The sequence below is a fragment of the Trifolium pratense genome, linkage group LG7, assembly GCF_020283565.1.
Source record: "Trifolium pratense cultivar HEN17-A07 linkage group LG7, ARS_RC_1.1, whole genome shotgun sequence".
NCBI classification, from domain to species: Eukaryota; Viridiplantae; Streptophyta; class Magnoliopsida; order Fabales; family Fabaceae; genus Trifolium; species Trifolium pratense.
In genome coordinates this window covers 49,337,977-49,361,360 of record NC_060065.1, presented here as the reverse complement: position 1 = coordinate 49,361,360, position 23,384 = coordinate 49,337,977, and the positions used below count along the sequence as shown (strand labels likewise).

The following is a 23,384-nucleotide window of genomic DNA, read 5'->3' as shown; positions in this document are numbered from 1 at the left end:
TGTTTTTGGGTGAATGGGTTCATTGAATTTAGTAGTTTTTGGTTTATTGGAGTGGAGATTACCTTTCAATTATTGGAGTTGAATTTAGTGACCGACCCTTGTTACTTCTTAATTTTTTTAACTCCTTTTTGGTAGAGATGAGGAAGAGGTTATCAGCTGTCACTATGCTGTTGAGGATGTGTTTTCATGGCTTGATTTTGCTAGTTCTTGTTACTCAAAGTCTCAAATTCAGTCTTATAATTTGGCTTATTTTGTTTCTATATTTTAGCTTACCGGTGTGGGTTGTGGGTTGCAGGTGTTATCACTTATCAGTGTGGTTGTAATTTTTTTTTCTATTATTCGTAAGAACCTAAAAACCATGATTTATGTGGGGACAGCACGTGCAGGTCACGCTTTCTTGCATTTAGTTTTTGACTTTGTTCGTACCAAATAGCGGTACTCTTTTTAATTATTTAAACAATTCAACTATATTTTTTAAATATTCATATCATTTATCCAAAACTCTATCACTCAACTATTTTTAAGCTGAAATTTTTTAAGCTACGAATAGCACAAGTTGGAAACGTGGTTGAGTTTGGATATATTCTTAAAGAAAAAACATAAAAACTTAAGATATAGAAAATTAAATGATGTTTCTATATGAAATAATTTTTCTCAACATACAAGAGTTTAAAACAGAGGGAGAAAAACAATAACAAACATTACCAATAGGAATATCTAACTAAATTTCTAGGAATTTCGAAGTATAATTAATCTTTTGCGATATGATATTCACCAAAGTATCTATGATAGCAACTAGTAATATTGTACCATACTTTTAAGCTTCTATTGACCGCACGGAGACGGAGAAAGAAACAAACACATAGTGTGACAATTGAATATCTAAACAGAAAAAACAAAACATTAAAATCTTCCAAAACTATCTTCGAAATTCCTAAATTTCGTTCAATGGCACAACATAAAAATCTTAACAATGAAATTGAAACCTCTAAAGTCTAAACATTACATATCATGATCATCATCATATACATTGAAATTTCTAAAAACAAAACAATTGAAAAGAAAAAACCCTTAAATCTTATCAATATCATCATTCTCAAACTCAATGCAATCAATATCATCCTCTTCATCATCATCACCACCACCGCAATCGACATAAAGTTTCATATTATCAGGAAGCTCACCATAAGCCTTAAGAAGCCTAGCTTCATCAGGCATGAATTTGAGAATAACATCAGCCTTATCATCTTGATAATCACGGAGACCGACGAGAATTATATCGCCGGAAGCAATCCAAACTTTTTTGTGCAACTTACCACGGATATGACAGAGTCGTTTGGTTCCGTTATTGTCCAGACACATTGCTTCACATCGACCGTTACCAAGCATACGAAGAACCTGAGCGTATTCTTGACCATCTTCTTTGAATACGAGTTCACGTTTCTCGTCATCGGCTTCGTTCTTTCCTCTCTTGCGATTCTTTCCTCCCTTTCCTTTGTTCTTCGGCATTGTTGATTCTTGCTTGATGTGTGTTTTGTATGAATATGAAACCCTAGTTTCTGATCACTCTATATATACAGTTACAAAAATAACAAACTTTTAAATTATATCTTTTTTTTAAATCTAAATCATATCTTTTTTTTTGACAAACATCTAAATCATATCTTTAAAAATAACAAACTAATCCTAAAAATTCTAAACAAATCTTTCATTATAAATTCCAATATTATCTTATTTTTTAGATAATAAAATAATAGTTTATATTATTGGGCCCGTTAGTTTAGAGTCCATTAGGTTTTATTATATATTCTCTATTAACCTTTTTGTAATGTTAAGCAATGCAATAATATTTTATTGAAACCCTAGCCGTCTTTCTCTTTTCCTATTTGTGTATCTCTGATTCTAACATGGCATCAAGAGCATGGTTCGATCCTCCTTGAATTGTTTGTTGCTTCCGCTGCCGAGTTCCCTATAATTTGGGAATATGTTGCTTTGTCTTTTTTGTTTGAACACAAGATTAGTTTTGGTTGTTCAGTTGATTTATTGAAAGAAGGAAATTAATTGAAAAGCAAGTTTGCTCTATTTGTGCTTCGGTTGTTCGGTCTGGTTGTTCTTATAATTTGCTAGTATATGTTTGCTTCTTTAAAGTGCAAGTTTGAATTCCTCCACCGAGATTGGAATTTGTTGCATTTGAGATTGGTGCAATTGGAATTGGGAACCTGCTATATGGTTGCTTTGGAGTCTATTAAGTGTGTAATTTGTTCATGTTCGTGCATCTGTTTAGGAAGTAATTTGGTATTGGGTATTTTCTTGGCACTTATGGTCTCTTTCTATTGATAGTTGGTCTTGTTTGATTTTGTTTGGTTTCTGTCTAGGCTCTTTTGATTGATTGAATTTCCCTTTGTTGCACTTCTCTTCTGATTGTATTGCATTTCTCCCTATTGCACTTCTTCTGATTGTATTGCACTTCTCTCTATTGCACTTCTGATTGCATTGCACTTCTCCCTCTATTGCACTTCACTTCTGATTGTATTGCACTGCTCCCTATTGCACTTCTTCTGATTGTATTGCACTTCTCTTTTGATTGCATTGCACTTCTCCCTCTATTGCACTTCTCTTCTGATTGCATTGCACTTCTCCCCCTATTGCACTTCTTCTGATTGCACTTTTCCCCCTATTGCACTTCTTCTGATTGCATTGCACTTTTCCCCCTATTGGTTTGGTTCTCCCCTCTTAGTTGATCGTGATCTTAATTGGGTTGATTTGTTGTCAGGGCTAATTTGTAACAAGCTTAAAGCTTAGTAAGCTTTAGCTTGAGGGGTGATGTTAGAAGTTTATTTTATTTGGTAGGTTATTTTATTTTCGTATTTTGTTTGACAAACTCATAATGCTTCTTGTTGATGCATCATGAGTTTGAGAGTAGGTGTTAGATAATAAAATAATAGTTTATATTATTGGGCCTGTTAGTTTAGAGTCCATTAGGTTTTATTATATATTCTCTAGTAACTTTTTTGTAATGTTAAGCAATGCAATAATATTTTATTGAAACCCTAGCCGTCTTTCTCTTTTCCTATTTGTGTATCTCTGATTCTAACAATTTTAAATATAAATTAAAGTATATATAAATGTTCAAAATCTATAGTTTTTTTTTTTTCGTAATACAAAATCCTCATTTATAATTTAGCCATTTAGATGTATCAATTTTGATATTATTGCAAAACTGACACCCCTAAATTAAAAAGAAACCAATTAGTCGGATATATTGTTGTTCCAGATATATCAAAATAGTCTTATATCGCTTGATAATCGAGACTAAAGGTAGTTTATATACAACGCTCACATCTTTCAAACCACCGGGACGCTTTTTTTACAAAGGACAAAACCGTGACGAGTTAATACCCAAAGCGGACAATCTCTCGGAGATGTGGACTTAAGGTCGGATCGGAACATTGGCGTCGTCTGTGGAGAACGAACCCGCACATGCGGTCAACACCCTTTAGCTCCTTAGCCTTGACTGGGGGGCTACTGTTACGGAGACACCAAATTAGTGCCACATCCCTTTGTAATCGAGTCTAAGGGTAGTTTATATACAACAGCCACACCTTTCAAACCACCGAGGCTCATTTTCTACAAAAGATAAAATCGTGGCGGATTAAACCCAAAGCGGACAATCTCTCGATGTGAATTTAAGGTCAGATCGAAACAATTGCCAACAAAAAAAAATATAAATTTACAACATTGTTGCTACAACTAAAAAATGTACAAATTGCAAATACTAGTTGTGTGGTAGTAATGTGGTATTATACAGAAAACAATACTATCTTATTGAACCAATGATTAGCATTCAAAGCAGCCGTGGATTGAGAAATTTATGTCTCACATGTACTATATAAGTATATACTAATACTTATCTAGCAATTATTTCAGTCCGCAACATGTTTGGTCTCAACTATACCTAGTTATGCAATCAATATTAGTGTAGTAGTAGCACTTTACTTCCCATTTCTCAACTGTGCATTGGTCTGCAGGCAAAATTTGGGGCCCTATAGTGAGAGGATTCGGATTACACGTTGTAACAGTGTACCACAATAGTTGATTTTGGCCGTCTGATCTTAATCTAACAGTGGAGATTATTAATGTGCATGCACTTTTGTTTGTATTGATTCCATTTTCTTATCTTTTATCTCAAGCATTGTACATAAGTGTGCTTATAGTAAATAATACATTAATGATCTGCACTAAGTTAATACTCCATTTTCAAAGTTAGGTGAACACACAACAACAATTTTGAAGTACTTGATTCAATTTTACATCTAACCATTTAGGCAATTACAACTTATTTTTATTTACTCAATTATAGCAATGCCAATTAATAACTAGTTGGATTTTGATTGTTCATCAACTAGCTATGGTGATGATTTTTTAGTAGAGATTAGGTTCATGTACTGTTCTATTATCATTTCTGGAGATAAGTCAGTGAAGTATCCTTTTTCTACATCCAATCCTTCTTGTGCTGCCAACATTTCGACCAAATTCTGCACCCTATCAGCTCCAACTCGATTAGGCTCCAGCAACATGCAAGCTATTTCATTGAAATCCTCACAAACAATCCTGAGTGTTTGCACTGCAGGAAGTCCGCCACCACGAGCACTGACCTTCCTTGCAATCCTTCTTGCTGCTGATACATCAGTCGACAAGATTGGTATGTTGTAGAGTGTGACCCAAGGACGCGCACCGATCATTGAGATGCCTTTGGCTCTTGAAACAACAATAGGCCCTTTGTCTGGTGTTTGAGGTAGGATATCAGGCATAGTCCACCCTGCCCATTGGTTTCCCATGAAATTAGGCCGGTAGAATCCAAGCTCGCGCCTTATTGTGTCGAGTTGTTTCCCTGTTGGATGTGCAGCAGCATAAAGAAATACAGGTACTGCATTTTCACATAAACAAAAGTGCTGTTAAGTGTCAAAAGAAAAACTGATGAAATTCTACTGCATTTCGTCGATTATGATGTCCTTAAATTTGTTGGATTTGATTGTTCTATTTAGGTAACCAATATTATAGGTACGAAGTTTTCAATCACACTATCTCCGTTACCCTATGTAGGAAGAACTATCTACATATATGCAACAAAAACATTGATGATGCACAGATGTATTACATTCTATGAATTAAGTTCTTTGTGAATTACCATTGAATTGGTTAGCAAAGTCTGCTGCCACAGCTTTTGCCAACCACGCTGCGTCATCCAGCGATGCACAAGCAAGTGGGTGGAAAACAATGTCATCAACTGCGCCTAAACGGGGGTGAGCTCCTTCATGCAATTCAAGGTTGATGGCATTGAATGCAGCCTCAGCCATGGCCACCACTGTTTGTTGCAGGGGGCTGTATATAGCATTTCCTGTGCAGTCATGCAAAACATACGACACAAGACTATACCTTGCTCGATTGTAGGTTCTATCATGAAATTTGTGCACAATGACAGTCTCTGGGTTCGATCTCGCGACTCGTTCAACTGCATCAAGAGTAGCAATGTTACGTCCTTCCGAGATAAAGAATTTGCAACACAGTAACATGGACTGGTCTACCGTTTTCTTTTGCTCCTACACAGAATAGTAAAGGAGTGAAATTTTGTGTCATTGAAGAATAAATAAGATTAAGTTATCAAGTAGTATTCAAGTACTAGTTTCTAGAGGATAAATTAAAAAATAAATATATACATTATTCAAACAAGAACATGATTGAAGCAAAAAACCTGAAGAAAAACTTGCAGGTTTATTGAAAAGAAAGTGGAAAATTAGTCTTTATTTATTTTAAGAAAAAGATTTAGGATCAATGGTTAATTTTAGTTAAATTTACTACACTTGTAACACTACAAACCTAACCATTTAGTAGTTTTAAGGCTAAATTACATTTTTGACCCCTTAAATTTCATAATAGCACTTTTGACCCCCTAACTTTAGCCCATTTTGCAAATGACTGACCCCACTGATTTTGACCAAGTCAACACACAGTGACTTACATGCCACAACAACATGTCATATGAGTCGATGTCCACGTGTGTGTTTACTTGCTGACGTGGCGTATAAGTCACTGTTCACATATGCGCTGACTTGGTCAAAATTAGTGGGGGCCGACCTTTTACAAAATGGGATAAAGTTAGGAGGCCAAAAGTGCTATTATGAAAGTTAGGGGGCCAAAATCGCAAGTTTGTGAAAATTAGGGGGTCGAAAGTGCAATTTAGCCTAATTTTAACATTATAATACTTTTATTATGATACAATCTTACTGTTTTAGCATTATATTCCTAATCTAAAACAAGAACACTAATAATCTAATACCACCTGCTGCTACCCAATTTTTTCTCCTTTCCTGGTTCCTTTCCATTTTCTCTTTGTATTTGGTAAACAATTTTCAAAACAATAAAGGAAGTGGAACAATTAAGAAGAACATTATGCAGATTTTACCACATATATATGCGCTTAATCAGTTAATTAATCAAACTAGTATCATCATCTACATAAACTATGGTCTAATCTTAACATCACACTAATCAGAGTAAGAGACAGATAAGAAATTTTCTGACCTTGGTAGTAGTATAATTGAAAGCCATGACGATGATCCTTCACTCCAGCTGCAAACATGTGTTCACAAGGTATGAATTTATAAACTAACTTGAAATGTTAAAACTCGTGTCCAAGGTTGGGAGTATATTATATGGAACTATCATCTTTATAGTACATACTAGTACATTACTATCATCCACCCAATTTTGTCTCCACGTGGTGCCACGTCATTCCATTATCCTCAACAAAACACCAAGGTACTATGTTGTTTCTCTAAAACCTCTATTGTATTACTGGCTCAAATTAACATCCAATCCAACACATCAACTGTCTTCACAGTCACAGCTTTATTTTTATCGTAATATAAGTACGAACTTTTGACCGCCGTTAGTAATGACTAATCTCTGTCGGAGAACATATGAGACACGATATGTGTTCTCTCCTCCTAACTGAATTCTTTCTATTCATAAACCAGAAATCAAATCTCTAACCACCTAATTAATGAGTCTAAAACAGTTGCCACTTGGAACAGATCATTGATGGTACAGTCATAACTAAGATAGTGAAGTGAGGTAAATATAATTTTCTTTTTATAAGTGTTCACTAAATTTAAAAGTTTTCCATTTCTAAATTCACCTGTCATCCATCATTTTAAAGTTCTTATTAAAAATATAACTTTTTTCATAACGTGTGGAACAACAAAATTGTACTGTATTTAATAATACATACATTGTGTTCCTGATCAATAAACGCTTAAAAAAGTTTGTTTCCATTTTACTTTTTTCATATTTTTTTATTACTTACTCAACACGTAAGCCCACAGAATTGAGAGGGTTAATCCACTGAATTGGATTTTTTTAGCTGGTTATGCTTATTTTAATTAACACAAATTAAACCTATAACAATACAAACTTATACCAATCACTGCACTATTCAATCTTTGATAAACAAACAAAAAACAAAAATCAATTGCCAAACCAGCAATGTTCCTAGGCACAATCACCTAAACTGTTAAATAAGATCAGAGGTTTCTTTGGTTATTTATTGATGATGACTAATTTGGTTTTGCATAGCAGACCTAGTTTTGTCTATGGGATAAAGTTTGCCATGTTGAGCTGGATAAAGATGATCAATGGGGGAAAACAACATACAATAACATATAATTAAATAGATGATGTTTGGTTAGTTTATATATAACAGACAAAAAATGTTAAGCAATATGCCTAATATTCTTGATGATCAAACATGTTTAGTGGAGAACAATATGCCTAATATATCAATGGTTGTGACATTTACACCGTCGGCACATTACAACCAATCATGTATATGATTTTAGAAATAATTAGCATAGAAGTCAAATATTCTTGATGATCAAACATGATGATTGATTGCGAATGTAAAAAGTTACACTGACAGTGTATATAAATTAAGGCCAATTTGAAATTGGAATGAAAATTCACCGGATGGCAAAAAGTAATTTTTCCACATCAAATTCTCTCTTCAAACAGTTTATGTAACTTTTAACAATTTCTTCCTGTGAAAAATCTGCGTAGTATCCCCTTCTCCATAGAAATACTTTCTTCCCTTGCAAGGTTCTCAAATTCTTGGTGTACTCTTTCACCACCAACATTCTTTGGATCCAACAAAATACAAGTTACTTCAATGATACCTTCACTGTTATGGTGATGATTTTTTAGCAGAGATCAGGTTCATGTACTGTTCTACTATCATTTCCGGAGATAAGTCAGTATAGTATCCTTTTTCTACATCTAATCCTTCTTGTGCTGCCAATATCTCAACCAAATTCTGCACCCTATCAGCTCCAACCCGATTAGGCTCCAACAACATGCAAGCTATTTCAGTTGAATCCTCACAAACAATCCCGAGTGTCTGCACCGTAGGAAGCCCTCCACCACGAGCACTAACCTTCCTTGCAATCCTTCTTGCTGCTGATACATCGGTCGACAATAGTGGTATGTTGTAGAGCGTGACCCAAGATTGTGCACCAATCATTGAAATGCCTCTGGATCTTGTAACAACAATAGGCCCTTCATCTGGTGTTTGAGGTAGAATATCAGGCATAGTCCACCCTGCCCATTGGTTTCCAATGGAATTAGGCCGATAATATCCGAGTTCTCGCCTTATTGCATCGAGTTGTTTCCCTGTTGGGTGTGCAGCAGCATAAAGAAATACAGGTACTGCATATTCACAGATTACAAACAATTCAGTGTAAGTGTAAAACATTGATGCATCGATGTATTACATTTCATGAATTAAGTCCTTTAAGACTTACCATTGAATTGGTTGCCAATATCCGCTGCCACAGATTTCGCCAACCACGCTGCATCGTCCAATGATGCACAAGCAAGTGGATGGAAAACAATGTCATCAACTGCTCCTAAGCGGGGGTGAGCCCCATCATGAAATTCAAGGTTGATTGCATTGAATGCAGCCTCAGCCATGGCCACAACAGTTTGTTGCAGGGGGCTGTATATGGCATTTCCTGTGCAGTCATGCAAAACATACGATACGAGGTTGTACCTTGCCCTGTTGTAAGTTCTATCATGAAATTTGTTCACAATGACAGTTTCTAGATTCGACCTAGCAGCTCGTTCAATTGCATCAAGAGTAGCAATGTTACGTCCTTCCGAGATAAAGAACTTGCAGCACAGTAACATGGATTGGTCTACAGTTTTCTTTTGCTCCTACACAAATAGTTAGAGAGTGAAAGTTTGTTCCATTGAAGTAGAAATAAGACAACACATATATAGCACAAGCTGTTTTTAGCATATACAAAATTTACTACCATTCTCTCTTCTTTTGCTGAAATAACCAACAAAATGAAACCTTAACTAATTTAATGAATAAAAATTAATGTATAAGAGTTATAAGGTTGACTTAATGGTCAAGGTAAACGAGTTAAGATATAATTCTAGCTACAGTATCAACATTTGTCCTTAAAAAGAAATTTATGCAGCATGAAAATTTAAATGTCATTATTATTACACTAATTAAACAGATGTTGTGGATGTCAAGATAGGTTCAACATTTGGCATAATTAGTTGGATGTTAATTTTTTTTCATGTATTACACTACGGCAAAATTACTCCTATAGTCCCTTAATTTCATATAACAATTTAGTCCTTATCTTCGTTTTACATCATTCTAATCCTTTTTCATGTTTGCATATGGTTTTTTAATCTTCAAATCTATAGTTTTCTTTTGGGGCATAATATATATTTATGAATTGAAAGCGCTTAGAGAAAATAAAAAATTATGAATTTGAAACTTAAAATTCATATTCGAACATAAAAAAATTATTAAAATGACGTTAAAAAAAGATAAAGATCTAAATTGTCATTTAAAATTAAGTTAATGGACTACAAAAGTAATTTTGCCCAGGATATCTATAGTACAATTTCCTTTATCATCCTTATACTCCAAGGAGTATACCCTAGAAGGGGTATACCCTACACCATATGAGTCACTGTCAAATTGTCAATTGCTATTATTTCTATTTATTATCTAAAAATAATAAAATTTGTACCACTAACATTATTGAGGACTTAGTCTTATCCACAATTCCTAACACACGTGACTTTTTTGGGCAGATATTGAAGTAGTTCCTAGAAGATAAATGATTAAAAAATAAAAAGAAAATATACATTATTCAAACAAGAACATGATTGAAGTAAAAAACTTGAAGGTCTAATATTGCTGAAACAAGAACACTAGAACATAAACAATACCACTTGCTCTCTTTTTCATGGTTCCTTTACCTTCTTTTAAAGCTTAATAATCAATAGAATTGTTACCATAGCAGTAACTAATTAGTTTTATCTATATATACATACTATACTATGGTCTAATGTTAATTAACATCACTAATTAGAGATAAAGAAAAAGATAATGAAAGAGATTTTCTGACCTCAGTAGTATAATTGAAAGCCATGATGAATTGATGATGATGATGATCCTCCACTCCAACTGCAATATCTCTGTGTTCACGAGTTACTTAATAAATGGAACTATATATCATTTTCATTTTTATTATATAGTACTACAGTCCAATTAAATATATCAATATCATGCTGGCCATGTCCCCACGTGGCGCCACGTCACAACATTATTATCAAGAAGAAAACAAGAAGTTGCTTCCAAAAGTATAAATTGGATTATTATATTATATGATATATACTATATTACTATATAAAAGAAAACATGAATTGTGTGTTGCTTCTCCAAAGTATAGTTTTTATTGTATGACCACTAATTATGGGATTTATAACAGAAACAAATGAATGAAAGATCAATGGATAATCTATAAAAGTAATAAACTACAACCTAACAATTTGATTATGAAAAGTGATTTGTCTAGTACAATAATACTATCACAAGACTTGTATGATTGAAGAATCAAGTTTCGCATCTCAATTATTAGAGGTCGATTCGGTTGATAAGAAGTTGACTCATACTGATGGCGATTTTCGCAAGTGTACGAAATCGTGCAAGTAATATATTTAAAACGGTAAGACCGAGTGTCGAACTCAAGGATCGCGTTATACTGTTGAATTGTGATTTTTACTCGATTGAACAAAAGGTTTCAGTTTGATTGGTTGCAATAGCAATAATAATAATAACAACGAAAATTACTTTGTATTTGATAATAATAAAAATGTCAGGGATGAGTTTCACTAGACTACTATTTTAATGTAGTGACTTGATTATGACTATTGAAGGTATTTATCAAACTATTACCGAATTCCCTAAAGTATTCGTGCCCTAATTCCTTAGTGACAGAGTCGTTAATTCTAAAATAATTCCTAATTCCTTAGTGAATTTAAGATTAGAATTAAGCATGAATGAACAAGAATTCTAAATTGGTTTCAAGGGTTTGCATCTATTCCTAAATTACAAAGGCAAGAATTTCTTATATCAAAGCATTCATAAATTCAACTCCCGTATCACAATATGAATCGTAAATCAATTTAACGGTGATCAATCGATAAAAGCATTAAGCACAGATATAAGAAAAATAATCAATAGAATTCTTCAATAATCATAAATCAAATCATAAAATAAGAATAGTCATCTAGGTTTACTCATCCCTAACAATTGAGAAATTAGCTACTCATAATATCAATTAGAGATAATAGAGAATAAAGAATTACACATAAAATTGTAGTTGAATGCGTACAAAGCCAACACAAAGAAACTGCTATTCAAAGGTGAAGCCTCGTCTGCGTGCGTGATTGCTTTTTTCTTTTCTCCGTCTGCGTCAGATTAGATGGTAAAACCTATTTCCTCCACGTTTCTTGGGCCAACAAGTAAGGCCTGCTTATATTCTCCTCACATGTATATTGATTTAATTTCTTTCTAATGCTTAAGAAGATTTTAAGCTCCTCCCACGTGTCACAAAGGCATAGGCCACCAAAAGGCCAATGAAATTTTCTTCTTCTCATGGTCCATATAGTTGCACCCTTCCACCGTTAAGGCAATATGTCAATAATTTCCAAGCAACTTTAGCGGTAGTCTTCCGCTAACCGATGACCTATTTAACTGAACCAATCACATAAGACAAAAACTAGACGAAATGGCTGATTAGTAAAGAAATTAGAAGCATAAAAAATCAATTGACTTATGAACTTAAAAATCACAATTTATTCAAATTGAAACTAAAACAAAAATTAAACTAATAAAAATAAACTAAAACTTAATTAAAAAGACTCTAAAAACTACATTTGACGAGAGATCATCACAACCCCAAACTTAATCTGTTACTTGTCCTCGAGGAACAAAGCTTCAAAAAGTGAGAGTGCAATTCAGCTTCAAACACATGACGAAACTTTCCTGTCAATCTATCTTCATAATCAATATTAGCAAACATGTCAACAAGCAAAAACATCATACTCAAGATCACTTTCATCTACAAACAATCAATCAGGAACGCAATGCAATTCATTCAACACTTATCCATCAGGTTCAAATCTCTCTCTTCACACAATCTCACCAAATTCTCTCAAGTGTTTAAGGGTTAAGAATATCACTCAAATCCTAGATCATGCATCCTCCTACCATAGTCTTGAAAGAATTCTATACAGCAATCACAATATAATTATGCATACACTTTCAGAGGACTTTTCGGGTTATAACGGGGCTTAGGTGAAGGTGGGATATTTTTGGATAGTAAGCTAAAGACTTGGAGTTAGATAGACTATCTCAATGTATCCACTTCTTACAATTCACATCAAAACCTTTAATAAGATAAAACTTGAGAGCTTAGAGAACTGTTGTCTAATCACAACCTTTAGCACAAAAAATTAAATGCATATTTTTGGCTTTTTCTTTTCTTTTCTTTCTTTCTTTGATTTTTTTTTTTTTTTTCAATTCTCTTTTTTTTTCTTTTTTCTTTTTGTTTCTCTTTCACAGTTCTTCAATTTTTTTTTTGTGTTTGCTCTCTTCTTCCCAAAACCATTTATTCTTCTTTCAATTGTCACCCCAAACTTAAAGGTTGCTATCCCATGAGCAACCCCAAACTTAAAATTTTACCAAAACTCAATGAGAAGTCCCTAACTAACTCCAAGTAAGGTGGATAATTTTTTTTTTTCGGTCTTTGGCTTGTAATGTGGCTCAGTAACACAATAAAAGGGTATCAGGCTCAAAGGGGTTTAGCAAAGGATAATATTATTCATAAGGTGGTCAGAAAAGGCTCAAGGTACCAAACAAACATGCCTCAGTGTAATGCAAAAATCATATGCAATGCCGTTAAGAATAAATGCAAGTTCTGAAGTAAAAACACATGTCTGGACAATTCACACATCAAGAAAAAATTCCAAGTGTTTAGGCTCAAAAGCTCACAGTTGGGATAATAGAGAGAAATAAGAGCATTTGGCATCATGTCAAACAAAAGATATTATTCCATCAAAATCATCGGCAGACTAATATAATCAAAAAAGCAATCAATTGTGCAAGCTAACAATTTCTTCTAAGATAGAGACAAACTAACAGTTCAATCAAGTCCAATGTTCAAAATCAAACCACACAAGAAAATTAATATTTCAAACAGATTAAATTCGGGAAGTGACAAACTCTCTCAAAAGTATTTATTCCGACTCAAAAGAAAATTTCAAAATTGACATAAAAATAAGAAAATGAAATTGAAATAAAGCTAAGTTACCTCTCATGGGTTGCCTCCCATGCAGCGCTTCTTTAACGTCATTAGCTTGACGCCTCAACCACTATTAAGGTGGCATATAAGACACAAAGAACACATCATCCTTCTTCTTCATTTTGTTGGGTAGGAACTCCATGAACTTGAGATATAGATGATGTTTCTTCCATAACTTTTTCAAGTGGAAATTAATGAACAAAGCATAAATGGCATCCAGAACTTCATCAATCTCATCTTTTTTCTCAACCTTGTTGCTAAAAAAAAATTTAGGAATGTTTTTATGTTGAGAAATTTCTTGTTCGACATATTCACTTCTCAAAAGTTGAGACTTTTGAGTTTCCTTCCAAACTAGATCATCCTCAACTTTTATTAATTCTTCCTCCTCATCTTTCTTTTTCACATCAATGAGGTTATCTCCAATCTCCAACTTCTCATTCATCTTTTCAAATTCCACTATTTTTTCATATAACCTTTCGCATTGGCTTTCAAATTTGTCAATTGAACCTTGATTAATATTCATGAATTCAATCAAAACATCTTTGATGTGAGAGTTCTTGTCATATGAATCTTTCGGTAACACTTGAGGAGGTAACATTTGTTCCCAATTGATCTTTTTCATGTAACACTCCTCCTCTTCTTGTGGTGGGACATTATAATCAACAATATCATCCCTATATTCTTCATCATAGAAATCATCCTTAACAAATCGCACCTGAAGAAGCTCTTGATCAAGTTCATCTCTCGTGATTTGTCCCTCAAGTATACGACATTGAGCAGTTAGAAGACAAGTGTCAAGTTCTTCCAATATTTGTTGTAGGACAGAATCATCAAAGTCTTTCATGCTATATGGTGGATAATTATCTCAAACAAAGAAGAAAGACACCACTAGCACGCAACATTAGTAATTTCAACAAGTAAAACAAAAATAGAACAAAAATAAAAAAATAAAAGAAAAACTATAATTTTGTTGCAGAGCAAAAAATTCCAATTAAGCAAAAATTAAAATTCAACAATGATTTGGCAATCCCCGGCAACGGCGCCAAAAACTTGATGGCGATTTTCGCAAGTGTACGAAATCGTGCAAGTAATATATTTAAAACGGTAAGACCGAGTGTCGAACTCAAGGATCGCGTTATACTGTTGAATTGTGATTTTTACTCGATTGAACAAAAGGTTTCAGTTTGATTGGTTGCAATAGCAATAATAATAATAACAACGAAAATTACTTTGTATTTGATAATAATAAAAATGTCAGGGATGAGTTTCACTAGACTACTATTTTAATGTAGTGACTTGATTATGACTATTGAAGGTATTTATCAAACTATTACCGAATTCCCTAAAGTATTCGTGCCCTAATTCCTTAGTGACAGAGTCGTTAATTCTAAAATAATTCCTAATTCCTTAGTGAATTTAAGATTAGAATTAAGCATGAATGAACAAGAATTCTAAATTGGTTTCAAGGGTTTGCATCTATTCCTAAATTACAAAGGCAAGAATTTCTTATATCAAAGCATTCATAAATTCAACTCCCGTATCACAATATGAATCGTAAATCAATTTAACGGTGATCAATCGATAAAAGCATTAAGCACAGATATAAGAAAAATAATCAATAGAATTCTTCAATAATCATAAATCAAATCATAAAATAAGAATAGTCATCTAGGTTTACTCATCCCTAACAATTGAGAAATTAGCTACTCATAATATCAATTAGAGATAATAGAGAATAAAGAATTACACATAAAATTGTAGTTGAATGCGTACAAAGCCAACACAAAGAAACTGCTATTCAAAGGTGAAGCCTCGTCTGCGTGCGTGATTGCTTTTTTCTTTTCTCCGTCTGCGTCAGATTAGATGGTAAAACCTATTTCCTCCACGTTTCTTGGGCCAACAAGTAAGGCCTGCTTATATTCTCCTCACATGTATATTGATTTAATTTCTTTCTAATGCTTAAGAAGATTTTAAGCTCCTCCCACGTGTCACAAAGGCATAGGCCACCAAAAGGCCAATGAAATTTTCTTCTTCTCATGGTCCATATAGTTGCACCCTTCCACCGTTAAGGCAATATGTCAATAATTTCCAAGCAACTTTAGCGGTAGTCTTCCGCTAACCGATGACCTATTTAACTGAACCAATCACATAAGACAAAAACTAGACGAAATGGCTGATTAGTAAAGAAATTAGAAGCATAAAAAATCAATTGACTTATGAACTTAAAAATCACAATTTATTCAAATTGAAACTAAAACAAAAATTAAACTAATAAAAATAAACTAAAACTTAATTAAAAAGACTCTAAAAACTACATTTGACGAGAGATCATCACATACCCTGCAAAAATGTTGGTTTAACTCCTACTTCCGGTGTAAGGATCTCTTTGGCAGATAATCTATAAGTACTCTTTGAACTTTGAGGCTCTTTGTGAGCTCCTGAAACCCCACTCACCTAAATTCTTTGAACCTTGAGGCTCTGGTGAACTCCTAAAACACTACTCAACTAAACTCTTTGAACCTTGAGACTATTATACCTTCGAAATCCAACCCACCTAAACTTGGAGCGAGGAAAATACAACTTTTTAGTGTTCACTCAATTTAAAAGTTTTCTCATACTTAGATTGGTGTGTCATTCTTCACTCTAAATACATCTCTCAGCAAAGATCATTCTGTCCTTACTTTTTGCCTCATTTTTTTATTACTTACCCAACACATAAAGCCAATAGAATTGAAAGAGTTAATCCACTGAATTGGATCTTCTTAGCTGGTTATGCTTATTTTAATTTACACAAATTAAACCTAGAACAATACAAACTTAAACCAACCACTGCACTATTCCATCTTTGATAAACACACAAAAAACAAAAATCAATTGCCAAACAAGCAATTCTCCTAGGCACGATCAATTGTGATTTTAGAAGTGGTTATGATAAAAGTCAAATATATATGATGATCAGACAGTGTAAAAACTTTTTACATTGACGATGTATATAAAGTAAGGAAGGCCAATTTGACATTTGGAATGAAAATTCACCAGATAGCAAAAACCTTCTCGGGGCATGAAAAAGTAATTTTTCCACATCAAATTCTCTCTTTAAACAGCTTGAAGTAACTTTTAACAATATCTTCCTGTGAAAAATCTGTGTAGTATCCCTTCTCCACAGAAATACCTTCTTCCCTTGCAAGGTTCTCAATTTCTTGTTGTACTCTTTCACCACCAACATTCTTTGGATCCAACAAATTACAAGCTACTTCAATGATACCTTCACCATGTGTAAGTGCCATGGCCTGTACCGAAGCGAGTCCACCATTTCTTCCACTAATACGTTTTGCGATTCTACGAACAGCGCTAATATCGGAAGATAATAGAGGGACATTATAGTTATCAACCCAATTGGTTGCTCCAATGACCACAACACCTTTTGCTGGAGTCACTTGAGATGGACCACTATATGGTTTCAGTGGCAAAGTGTCTGATTTTGGCACACCAATCCATTGGTTTTCGTTAGAATTTGGCTTGAAATAACCAAATGTTCTTCTGATTGAATCAAGTTTCATCCCTTCTTCGTGTGCTGCTCCGTATAAGAAAGTAGGAACTGCATGATGTGCATTTGAACTATTTAGAAATATGATCAACATGTACTAATAGACAGTTTCATAATCAATATAAAATCATAATTATGAAAATAATCACGTGCAAACATGGACATAACCAACAAAATAAACCTTGGAGTTAAGAAGAAATTAACACGAAGACATAATAAAAATCCAACAATCAAATAGAATAATGAGGTTCAAAAGCTCTATTACTTCATAAACTGATAAAAGTGAAGAGGTTATTTTCCTTGTATAGTAATCTATGTACGATATGATGAACTCATTAAGATAATATTGTTCAACTTCTAACATCATCCTGTTAGCATAATGAATTCAGGGTTCATATTTTGGTCGGGCAATTCCCTCCTTTCTTTCTCGCAACCAGGGAATGACAGTGCAGATTTTAATGTGACATTAAGGGAGATAGTGATTTTGGTCCTGAAAAGCAAAATCAACTAATGCTTGATTTTTGTTGTTTACGTGAATTATTCATTAGATATATCAGTTGCAACCCAACAAAAGGCCTAGAGTTCTGATGAAAGAGTTCACTCTATGCTAAGTTAATACATAACACAAACTTTTATATTTGGCACCTTTTGTGCTAAATGTGAGCTACCAATATATTTGGTTCCACGTTTGAAACTTTGAGAATTACTTTTGGTTAGTCAACGTGTTTTAATTTTAGCCGCAAATTTGTTATGTTTGGCTTCTATCCTCAAAATTGATTCTATCCCCAAAATCAGTTCTAACTAAAAGCAAAGATTTCTTGTGTCTAAGTTAACTTAGAATCAATTCTAAAATTTGTTAAAAGTGGCAGCTACATCTACACACAAAAACAATAGCGATCCATATAATATGTATTTAATAATCATAGGACAATCACACATGAATGAAAGACAAACAGACAACATGCCGCAACGCTGACCCTTTTTGAATGACCAAGCCAACCCTCTTAAAAATATATTTTCCCCTAACCTAAGTTCATCTAAACATAAATAAATTCACATTCAATTAACTTTTAACCAAAATCAATTTCGTCAACGCAGAACCAAACAAACACAAAACCATGCTAATACTAACCTTGCAGATTAGAACCCATGTGAGTGGCTAAATACCTTGCAGTTCTAGCTGCATCACCCAATGAAGCATCAACCAAAGGATGAAAACATATATGATCAACAACTCCAAGTCTAGGATGAGTTCCACTATGAACCTCAAAATCAATAGTATCAAATGCAGTTTTCACCATAGCCAACACAGCATTTGTCAAATGACATGATTCTTCATTATTAGGCACTGAAACAAACTCAGAGACAAGAGTGTAACCAACTCTATTGTAAGTCACATCTTCAAACTTGTTAATTATTGGTGCTAATGGAAAAAACTTAGCAGCTTTTTCAATTGATTCCAATGCACTCTTGTTTCTGCTTTCTGATATATATACTTTGCAGCAACCTAGAATGGTTTTCAACATTTTTTTTTTTTCACTTTGTAAAAAACTAATTATACAATGAAGCTGTTTCAGTATTGTGGAATCAGACAACAGTACCATAAAGCATTTACCTTAATCCCTTTCACACCACAAAATGATGAACAAACAAAACCTTATCTAGGTGAAAGCAATGATGGAGTATCAACCTATGTGGTCCACAATGGAGCAAGTTTTACAACCATTGGATCTCAGAGTAAAATCATTCATACCATATTATTATTTTCACCAACTCAAAAAAAAAAAAAAAAAAAGAAGAATAACGTTTCAGTTTCAGGATCGATGAAGTTTCATCGAATCACCTGGCTCCGCCACATCGCCGCCATACGGTTCCCCGCTTCGCCGTAGCACTGCCGTACTGTTACAGTTACGGTTGTAGATTCTGTTTCTCTATTCTGTTCTTGAAATAAATCGTGATGACAAACCATTAAAAATAAAATTTGCCACTTGTCATGAATTTATACAATCAACAGCATCAAATGGATGATGCACTAAATGAAGAATGATACCCAAACCCATAAGAGTTTAATCGTTGTGCACCGTCAGTGTAATTTTTTTTTACACATGCGTTGCCACATCGTTTAATGAATGTGACACATCATGTGCTTTTTATTACCATACATGATGTAACAGTATATTATTGGACGCATGTGCAAAATAACTTTACACCGACGGTACATATAAATTAAATTCAACTGAAAAATGTTTTAAGTAATTGAATAGATTTGATCTAGTGGTGAGGGATACTCGGTGATCTTCAGTTTCATTGTTAACAAAAAAAATATATTTAGGTAACATTAGTTGGTTCAATGGTGGTTGACGCTGGACTTATTAGAAGACAATAAAATTTTTATTTGGTCTGTTGCAACTTTGATAAATTGGTATTGTGATCAAGGCTATGACCGGTGACGCACTCATGCTTTTAGTGCTACACATAAGGAAATACAAACTATCAACCTCAAATTATTGCATGGCCAAAAGACCAATCTAGTTCATATGTTCTTTATGATATGATACTCCACTTACATCACCAAAACTACAACACAAGCAGTGCCAATATTTCTTTATATAGATCACAGACATTCTTCAACACACACTGTCATAAAATCCAAAAAATAAGTGCAGACAAGCCAGCTTCGATATCATTCCTTTTCTGTGACCAATGTATTCCAACTAATAAGGCGTCGCCACTTGTATTGATATTTAATAAATATTTCTCAGAAAAATGGAGAAATAAAAACCAAGGAATGCACATTGAAATAACAAACTAATCCTACATGTTATAGTTAGCAAACTTGCAATATTAGCAACATATGTCAATCTATATTTCTGTTTGTCAACCTATGATATGAAGCAGTAATCTCTAGTAGTTATTGCTTCTGTTGATATTTCCTTTGCCAGCCTTCAAATTGAATCAGGTTGCACTTTATACTTCTTTCTTGAAGCTGCCAACATATATAATCATAAAAATCAACATATAATTGTCTAAATAAGTAAAAGGATTTTATGTCTAACAAGAATACAAGCAATAACAAGTACTGTACTATACTATACCTCAAAGATAGATATAGTATGTAAGAGCTCATAAAACTCTTCTAAGAGTTGCTTCTCTTGTGCAACAACTTTTGCCAATTCTGATACTATTGCAGCAGTCTTGTCAACCTGTTCACAGAGAAATTTTCCATATGAATGCAGTCCTCATAGATTCTAGATTTTTGGAGTGGTTAATGTTAATCATCTATTTGAACTACATTAACCACTTAAAAGTTGTCGCGAAAATTGTCTAGTGGAAATAACACAACTGTAGATAATAAAATTGTCTAGTGTAACCAAACTTACTGCAGGTGAAAAAGAAGTTAATATTGGCTTAATGGAAGCAGTGAGATCAGAGGCCAGACGAATTGCAATCGATGTAAATTGTACATCTACCTGTAAGTTAAGCATAAAAGTTCAGTTAATGCACCATCCCTATCATGATCACTTAGGTAAATTTTGAAATATTCGTAATCTCATGAACATGTTTGAAAGCGCTTTATAAAATCAGAGACGAATTTGGTGGTTTACTCAGTTTTAACGACTAACATGCTTAGGAAGTGTCAATGTACCTTTGCACCTTCCAAAAGAGGAACTCTGCACACAGCAGAATGCAAACACTCTTTGGTAGCAGTAATTGTTGATACATGCTGCCTTTCCAAGCCTCCCCAAGCTTCCAATAACTTCAACTGCAAAAAAAAATACATCAGTTAAGATATGAAGCATGGACACAGACATGGATACCGGACATGACACTAACACATCGACACAGATAATAATTTGAAAGAATGACATAATTCAATGTAAGCATAAGTGTTGGGGTCATATCAGCGTCCGACACCGACGCGTGTCCGACACCGAGACACGCCTAATCCGAGGAGTGTCAGTGCTTCATGAGAATGAATTCATTACAATAAATAACAAATTTGGTAGATCTTAATTAAATTAAGTTCACCACTTACTTGATAATACAATATGAAAGCTATCTTCATTTCAAGCTTTTCTTTGGCAAGTTGAATCTTCTTTTTCATAACAGAATTTCTGAACTTCGTGAGACCATCCCAAACACATATCAAATTGTTCTAAAAGTATTCATAAACCAAGAATATGTTAATTCAATTTCTCATTATTACATAAAGAAAATAGACTTAAAGATGCTTTGGAATTAGCTTATTTACATATTATCTTGTCTTATAGCATATAAACTTTAAGACAAACTTTGTTTTAACGAGCTTAACTTATGATGACATATTGTATAATCTAGTTTCATTTTATTTCCATAAACTCTCGAGATAACTTATGAAAACAACTTATAACGTATATGTACCTGAGCCTGGTGAGAAATGTTTGCATTCACAACTTGTGATTTAGCATTTACATATCGCCATTGAATCAAACGATTATCAAACAAACGAAGCTTATGAACATCTTCATTGTTTCCAAAACCAACCGGCGAATTAAGTCCAAGAGATTTCTTACTCTTGAAGAAATCTAAACCAAAATTGAGGAGTTTTTCAACTCCTTTCGCCTTCACAGGGCTCAAAAAGTCTGACCTACCAGGCGACAAAGCCCATTGAGATTTCGAACTCTTATATCCTGTAATCGAATTAGTCCTCTTCATCATTGTTTTCAACGAATCACCGCTTAAATTCCCAATATTAGAATCCGACGTTCCTCTTCTAGCCCTTCTCAATGTTGCATCATTCATCAACCTTGGAGGAACTTCCACTACTAACTTTCTTGCCGGAGAAACCAAACCCTCATCGTTCGATTCAGTATCAACAGAGCTAGTTAAGCTTGAGTTTCTCTTGAATAATTTAGCATTTTCATCTAATGAAAATCTTCCCGGAACAATGACAGAACCATTATTAGTATTTAGCTTCTTCATTGAAGAAGAAGAAGGAGAAGTGAGTTTTCCTGTGTATCTTGCAGAACCACCGATTTCTCTAGTTTCATTATTTTCAAATCTTCTATAACTCTTTTGTGATAGATTGAGACTAGTTTTATTGTTGTTGTGTTTGTTTTTCTCATTCTGTTCTATGATTCTGTCTTCTGTGATGTGATCAGCAAGTGTGCCGGAGTTGTTATTTTTCGCCGAAGAAGGCCAGAGTTGACGGCGTAAAACAGAATCTTTCTCTTCGGTTATTCTGTGTCTTCTATTGTTGCTGTTATCCTCGTCTGAACTCCGAATGGATGATTTTCGTATGACGGAGGAAGGGGAATGAAATTCAGTGGATTCTATGGAGGAGGTTGAAGGAGAGGGAAGAAACCGCGAAGTGATCACTTCGCGGTTTCTGTGATGACGATGTTTCACCGGTGAAGTGTTTTGCGCCTTCATCGGAGACGTATTTGATCCTCTACAGGAAGATTGGAGTCTGTTGGTGTTGTTGCTGTTATGTAACAGTTGAGAGTTGAAGCGGTAAAATTTATGTATAAATATGAATAAAGAAGAATTTAGCCGGCAATGAATGAAATTATGATAGTACCCTTTTTGTGTTATTTATTCTCGTGGAGTGTACAATACAAATGGAAGCATTTGGTTTCCTCTGATTTGAGGGGTGAAACTTGTTCAATGTATACCTGCCATTTGTTTGAAATTTCTGCAGAGTTAAAATTGTTGACAGACATTCACATAGAATGAGAGTAGGGTTTCAATCGTTAGAGAAAATAAGGGTTAGAATTTCAGAAAGAGAATTTTTTTTAAGCAAGAAAGAGATTATATACTAGTAAAATAGTCTATTGACATTTAAGTTTAATTGCACTATTTTAGCAATAATATATTTACTAACCATATTTTGACATTTTTTTTTGTTGGTCATAGTGCTAGAAATACATTCTTGATGTGTTTGATTCGCAAAACAGTAAATACCGGACAAAGTAGTATCAGACAGAACAAGATATTATAGGAAAAATACACAACTGTATGGGAGAGATAGAGGGATATAATATCGAAAATAAAATGGATATTTTGATATTTTTTTATAGTTATACTATGGAAAAAAAAGTTGTCTCGTGGTTCAGGGAGGGACAAAA

The 23,384-nt window shown here is 33.8% G+C and overlaps 4 protein-coding genes across 5 annotated transcripts; all 4 read right to left on the bottom strand.

Annotated features, from left to right (window-relative positions):
* Window positions 1–1,071: 1,071 nt before the first annotated feature.
* LOC123899185 (eukaryotic translation initiation factor 1A-like) lies at window positions 1,072–1,509 on the bottom strand. The gene has a single exon (XM_045950257.1). It carries the CDS (start codon window positions 1,507–1,509, stop codon window positions 1,072–1,074), a length of 438 nt encoding a protein of 145 aa, XP_045806213.1.
* Window positions 1,510–4,234: 2,725 nt separating this feature from the next.
* Window positions 4,235–7,189, bottom strand: LOC123899993 (glutamate formimidoyltransferase-like). Of its 2 annotated transcripts, none has more exons than XM_045951272.1 (3): window positions 6,583–7,189; window positions 5,189–5,600; window positions 4,235–4,927 (listed from the first exon to the last, which is right to left on the bottom strand). In XM_045951272.1, the coding sequence occupies exons 1-3, from the start codon at window positions 6,607–6,609 to the stop codon at window positions 4,407–4,409; spliced, it is 960 nt and encodes a 319-aa protein (XP_045807228.1). In that variant the 5' UTR covers window positions 6,610–7,189; the 3' UTR covers window positions 4,235–4,406. The 2 variants fall into 2 exon arrangements, with proteins under 2 accessions (XP_045807228.1, XP_045807229.1); XM_045951273.1 differs by having other exon boundaries at window positions 5,189–5,512; window positions 6,583–6,876.
* Window positions 7,190–7,772: 583 nt separating this feature from the next.
* LOC123897676 (glutamate formimidoyltransferase-like) lies at window positions 7,773–10,926 on the bottom strand. The gene is made up of 3 exons (XM_045948400.1): window positions 10,491–10,926; window positions 8,856–9,267; window positions 7,773–8,760 (listed from the first exon to the last, which is right to left on the bottom strand). The coding sequence occupies exons 1-3, from the start codon at window positions 10,512–10,514 to the stop codon at window positions 8,240–8,242; spliced, it is 957 nt and encodes a 318-aa protein (XP_045804356.1). The 5' UTR covers window positions 10,515–10,926; the 3' UTR covers window positions 7,773–8,239.
* Window positions 10,927–16,402: 5,476 nt separating this feature from the next.
* LOC123897677 (QWRF motif-containing protein 3-like) lies at window positions 16,403–22,786 on the bottom strand. Its single transcript, XM_045948401.1, has 8 exons — window positions 21,679–22,786; window positions 21,314–21,433; window positions 20,924–21,040; window positions 20,658–20,747; window positions 20,373–20,480; window positions 20,203–20,263; window positions 18,410–18,808; window positions 16,403–17,328 (listed from the first exon to the last, which is right to left on the bottom strand). Exons 1-8 carry the CDS (start codon window positions 22,687–22,689, stop codon window positions 16,814–16,816), a joined length of 2,421 nt encoding a protein of 806 aa, XP_045804357.1. The 5' UTR covers window positions 22,690–22,786; the 3' UTR covers window positions 16,403–16,813.
* Window positions 22,787–23,384: the final 598 nt, after the last annotated feature.